This window comes from Pyrgilauda ruficollis, unplaced genomic scaffold (assembly GCF_017590135.1).
Source record: "Pyrgilauda ruficollis isolate IOZ18807 unplaced genomic scaffold, ASM1759013v1 scaffold38, whole genome shotgun sequence".
NCBI classification, from domain to species: domain Eukaryota; kingdom Metazoa; phylum Chordata; class Aves; order Passeriformes; family Passeridae; genus Pyrgilauda; species Pyrgilauda ruficollis.
This window is the reverse complement of record NW_024525267.1, coordinates 4,029,159-4,034,859: the sequence shown is the minus strand read 5'-3', so window position 1 is coordinate 4,034,859 and position 5,701 is coordinate 4,029,159. Positions and strand designations below refer to the sequence as shown.

Sequence of the window (5,701 nt, the reverse complement as noted above, 5' to 3'; positions counted from 1 at the left end):
GGTGGGCTCTCGCCCAGCCGCCCCAACATCAACCGCAGGCACCTGAGCCGGGCGGAACCGGTGCCTTGAGCCCGGTGCCGGGGGGTCCGCTCTTGAGGGCAGCGCAAAGGTGAAGGAGGGCTGAAAGGCTTTCGACCCCGTCCGAGCAGGCGCAATGGCCAGGCGGGTCGGGAAGCCCGAAGCGGGCACCTGAGCCGGATCCTTTGACACCTCAGCAGAGCGGCCCGATTTTCAGGGAGGCTGCGGGGGCGAAGGGGACGGGCGAACAGGGTCGTAGCATCTGATTTCTCTGTGAGGGACCACTCGGTGCTGCTTTTGTTGCGGGGAGAGGCGGGAGCAGTTACGCGTGCTAGTCTAAAGCGTGAATGTTGAAAGACTGGAACACTGCGGGTCCGGAGGAGCATTGTCAAGACAGGGGCTGTAACGCCCTTACAAACAGCTTCCCGCGGGTTTAGTTGAGCACTACGGGAGCGACTCGGTGCCCAGCTGCGAAGAGCTGCGTCGGCGGCTTGCCCCACCTTCGGACCGTGCACCCATCTCCAAAACTTAGGGGCTAAACAGCTCGGGCGCCTCGTCCCGCTGCTGTCAAGGACGTGGAGGCGTTCAGAGACGCCACGGGTGGTCCTTAAAGATCCACTGTCTCTGGGCAGCTTTGTACGGCTCCGCGGACGTTGCGGGATGCTCTCCACGCCCTGTCTCACCTGTCGGGGTCCAAGGGAGCAAGGTTCGGCACCCCGCACCCTTTACAGCGTAGCTGCCGGCCCCCGGGGGTGGGGCTGAGCCTCGCACGGCCGGGTTGGGCTTTGCCCTCCTGCCCGAGCCTCTCAGCCGCGCTTCGCCGCAGGTGCGGTTCGCGCTGCTCCCGGCCGGGCTCCGGTCCGGCACAGCCTGCGTGCCGGACCGGAGAAGAGGCGTCCTTGGCGGGGCAGCTCTCCCACCCAGGACGGCTTTCCCCAGCCTGTGTTTTCGGTCGGGACTCACTTGCCTGCACGGCGCCGGTCAGCCCTGCACCTTCGCCCTACAGGGCTCAGGGCTCAGTCCGGGGTCACTGAGGGAGCACGCGGTCCTCCTGACCGGTCTCCTCCCCCAGGAGCCCCGGAGGTTTGGATTTCCCCATGAGGACACCCAGTACTCTCCCTTTCCTCTGGGTCGCGGGCGGTGCGCGCTCCTGCCGCTGCCGAGCGTGAGCTCGCCGCCCCCGAGCCCCCGGCAGCGCATCCTCTCCCGCCTGCCGCTCCGCCTGCCCCTCCTCGGCTGCGGGGGGGTGTTGCGAGGTAGGCAAAAGGGAAAGTGAACGTAGCGGTCTGAAGATAGAGAAAGGCAGTCAACCTTAGATGTGTAGTTACTCAGCCTTTATTATTTTAAAAAATTCATAAAAAAAAGGAAGGTGAACGAACGTCTTACAAAACCCCCCCACATAAATAGGACATTCCGTCCAGCTCTGGCTATTGGCAGTTCTAGTATTTGACAACATCAGACGCGATTTCCTGGCATTAGAGAAACCCATTTCAAAATCGGTCATCACAAAGAAATACTAGAAATCCCAGTTAGCACTTGCTAGGCAGCACGGAGCACTTGTACACAACTTTTCAGACACACACCCGCGCACACACGCAGCAGGGAACAGATCCCATAGGAAGAGAGCCTCCTTAAAAAATAGTAAACGCTAAAAAAAAAAAAAAAAAAAAAAAAAAAAAAAAAAAAAAAAAAAGAAAAAGGAAAAAAAAGAGAGTTATTTACAAAACGCACATGGAAATACAGTATTGACAGAGCGTGGCTGGCAAATCAACATGATTTGAATAGAGAAAGGACTATGGCACGTCTTGCTCGAAAGCTCGCACAGCAGCCTCCTTCGAGTGTCCCCGCGGGAAGACAGCTCCTGCCATCCGCGACGCAGTGCCTTCTCCCTCCCCACCTCTCCTCCCGCCCTCCCTTGCCTCTCCACCCCTGCGCTTCTTGCCAGGTCCTTTTTACACTTGGATGACCACCGTGCTGGGGCTCTGGAGCCGGGTTTTGTACTGGTCTAGCCAGCTCCTCAGCTCCGAGATCTTGTAGCCCTCTGGTCCTCTGCCTCCCTGGTACATCACCTTCTCCTCCTGAATGATGTAGAGCCTCTCGAAGTAGGCACCGTAGGCGGCGCTGGAAGCATTGTCCATGGTGTCCACGGCCAGGGGGCAATCGGGCGCCCCTTCCCTCATCAGCTGAGCTGCCCGCAGCCTGTCCTGGAGGCACTGGTGCTTGGGGATGTTGTAGGCTGCATCCGAGCTGACCCAGCCGTCGGACGGGTGTGCTTCTTCAATGTACACCAGCAGGAAGTCGGCAATGTCCACGAAGTGCGCGGCCAGGCGCTGGAAGGACCTCAGGCGGGCCATGAATGGGGGTCAGGTGCAGCTGCCGAAGTTGAGGATGAGGGGTCTCTTGCCGCGGGCGAAGTCCAGGATGCGGAGCCTCTTCTGCCCGTCCAGCTGGATCACCTCGGGGTTAGGGGCCAAGGAACCCACGTGCGCCGACTTGAAGAAGTCCAGCTTCTGCCCGTGCCACACGGCTTTCAGCGACTCCAGGGTGAACATGCGGTTGGAGTCGGACACGCAGACCGGGGGGTCGTCGGGGGGCGGCTCCTCGCTGGCGCTGGCCGCCTCCTCCGCCGTGGGCATCGTCAGCATCTTCTTCCTAATGCACAGAAAATCCAGGAGCCAGAGCATCACGGCGGTGAGCAGGAAGCGGGGAAATAGGAGGATGCAGGCGGCCGCCTGGGTGAGCAGCTGCAAGGTGTGAACGCCGACGGAGTGGAGCATCGCAGCGGCTTGTGCAGCAGGGCGCTGGCTGCCGGGGGGCCCCCACGCACCCTGCGTGCCGGGGTCTGTGCAGCACAGCTGAGATCCCGCTTCTCTTTAAGCCCATTTTATAGTCAGGGATTTAAATGAAAAGTGACTCCACCTCCGTCCAGAACCCGCCCCTCTGGAACTTGAGCCTGGGGATTACCTACCCCTCCACTCTAATGACCTAAAAATACACAGACAAAAGGGGAGAGAGCCCCGGCAGGAGCCGCAAGGGACGTGCAACGGAGCAGGGTGCAGCCGCTATCAGGCGGGGCAGAGAGTCCGACACAGGGCACCGCCGGGGTCCCCGGCCTCAGATAGCGGTGGGCGCTCACAGACAGCCCCGCCAAGGACAATGCAACAGGCACAGCCGACCCCGGCCCGGCTCCCTACGGGCAGTGTGGGCACGGGCCGGGGCGGGAGCGGGGGCCGGGGCCGTCCCGGCAGCGCCTGCAGGTGACAGGGACAGGCCGCCATCGCCGCGTCCCTTCCCGCGCCTTCCTCCCCTCCCCGCTCCGGCAGTCCGGTCGCCCCCTGTGCACAGCCTCCGCCCCACCGCACGCCCCGGCGCCGCGGGAGCACCCGGGTCTCGAACCCGCCGCCCCATCCTCCGGCAGCGGCGGCGGCGGGACGGACGGCGGGCGCTGCCCCGGTCCCCCTTTTGCCCCGGGGCCCGGCCCCGCCACCTGCCCCGGCCCCGCCACCTGCCCCGGCCCCGCCACCTGCCCCTCGCGGACACGGGGCGGCATCGCGGCCGCTGCGGGGCCGGTGCTGCGGGAAGCGCTACAATGGGTGGGCAGAGGGGACGGCGGAGGCGACAGGAGGAGAGCGCTGCTTCTGCGATGTCCCGCTGCTCACTGGGGTCCTGCTGCATCCTCGAGAGCAGCGAGTCAGCGCAGACACTCCTTGACGGCGTCCCAGGAGGAGCCAGCAGTACTTTTCTGCACCTGTCAAGTGGCATACAAACACGAGCTTCTGACGGGACTAGGTCTGGCAAAATCCTTAAACTGAGGGTTGAAGTGTCACCTCACGGGCACGGCCAGGTAGAGCTGTGTGCTGTCCACAGAGCGGATACCGAGTCGTTGTGGGCTGGGTGGGTTGTGTATCAGTAGCAAAGTGCTCACTATGCAGGGCTGAACACTGACTGGCCGCCTTCAGTCTTCACCCATCAGAGGGAATTTATGGCCGGCAGATTCCTTCCTGCTGAACTAGATGGAGACCTGTCCCAGAAGTACGGAGCTTAAATGTAGTTTGGTGTCTCTACTCAGAACTTTGCCACTCAATTGTTGCAGGGTTACCAGCTTGCAGCATGCACTTCATTTTCCCAGCAGCTTCCTTAGAAAGGGACATGTCCAAAACGCTGAACACTGCCCTCTGCTATGCAAATGTGGCTCATGCAACCCTGAGCCATTGCTGCAGCTGCCACTCACCCAGGTGCTGTCACACGGACTTTGGGACATGCAACCCAGTGTGCCTGTGGGTCCTGAGTGCCCTGTTTCTGCCTGTGGCCAATGCCAGGCCTCTGGCTGCAGATTCCCAAAGACCCCGAGGACCTGCAATTCCCCCAGATGCAGTTGGTGCTCCAAAAGTGACTGTGCGTGTCTGTACCTCCCATCTATCTTCTGCGAAATGGAAAAATGAATGCTGAGCCTCCTCATGGGAGGCTAGGCAGCTTGCTTAATTTTTATGTAACTTATTACAAGAGCCCTAAATAAAAGGCAAAATTAAAATCCCATTTTATTTTTTTCTTTATCTGGTTCTGAATAGGCTGGTTTAGAGCATCTAATCAGATGGCTGGTTTGTAGTGCCCTGGTGCTTCGTCTTTAGTTGGAGTCAGCAACAAGGTTATTCAGCATTTTAACATCTGAGGGGAAACGTATGCTCCAGCCCTCATAAAGCCACGTTCATCCACTAGCCTGATTAATAACTTCTTTGGCATTCCACGGTGCTCAGTCCAGGGAAAATTACTGAGTAGATATTTACTATATTGTCAAACTTATTTTGAACTATTCATGTGGGCCTCTCACCACCTCTCTGTGCAGTTATGCAATCTTGAAAACCACAAATTAAAGCCTCTAAAGAGACGCAATAACAAATTGTGGTAGCTCTGAAGAAACCCCCAGGAAAAAAAATTGATCTCTCAAAGTGACCTCTTCAAACTATGCTGACAGACAAAAGCCTGAGTAAACAGATGGGTTTGCAACCCTGAATATCAACAAACTTTGCTCTACTAGATCAGTGAGAGATATTCCGAGGTAAAAATGCTATCTGGTCTTATATTCTCTATTTGCAGCTGGATAGGGACTTTGGAAATGACTATTTCTCCATTCCCTGTAAACAGCTTTGCTTTGTTTTTATAACTTGAAGGAAAACTTTGAGTTGGGGTTTCCTATTCAGCTATTCAGAGCAGAGAACTGAAGCATTTTGCTTCACTAGCCCAGTGCTACACTTTCCTGCCACAGGAAAATTCAAGCATGTCCTGAGGCCACTGTTTCCTGGTGAAATGAAGGGTGGCTCTGCATGGCCCTACAAGCCCTGCTCTGACAGGCTCAGCCGAGGTGCAATGCCCATGTATGAACTCCGTGGGAAAGGGTGGAATTCCTTCTGCAGCCCCCTTTGGTCCTTGGAAGGCTTGAAGTGACGTCTTGCTGCTGTTCTCACGTCTGTGTTAAGCTGGATGGTTCTCAAAATCCTGTGTTTTAGCTCTGTTAAACCCCCTTTCTACTTCCCAAAGGCTGTACCTCCCAGTTGGAACTTGGGTTATTTTTAGGTGTGTGAAGGTAGTCAGTCTTTCTAGGAATCCATATCACTGATATTAATAGTGTGGGAACTTATGTCTTCCTGTATACTGAGGATTTCATAGAATATATCCTAAAATATGG

The 5,701-nt window shown here is 57.3% G+C and overlaps 1 protein-coding gene across 1 annotated transcript; it reads right to left on the bottom strand.

Annotated features, from left to right (window-relative positions):
* Nucleotides 1–1,351: 1,351 nt before the first annotated feature.
* Nucleotides 1,352–2,986, bottom strand: DIO3 (iodothyronine deiodinase 3). The gene has a single exon (XM_041476297.1). The coding sequence runs from the start codon at nucleotides 2,793–2,795 to the stop codon at nucleotides 1,971–1,973; it is 825 nt and encodes a 274-aa protein (XP_041332231.1). The 5' UTR covers nucleotides 2,796–2,986; the 3' UTR covers nucleotides 1,352–1,970.
* Nucleotides 2,987–5,701: the final 2,715 nt, after the last annotated feature.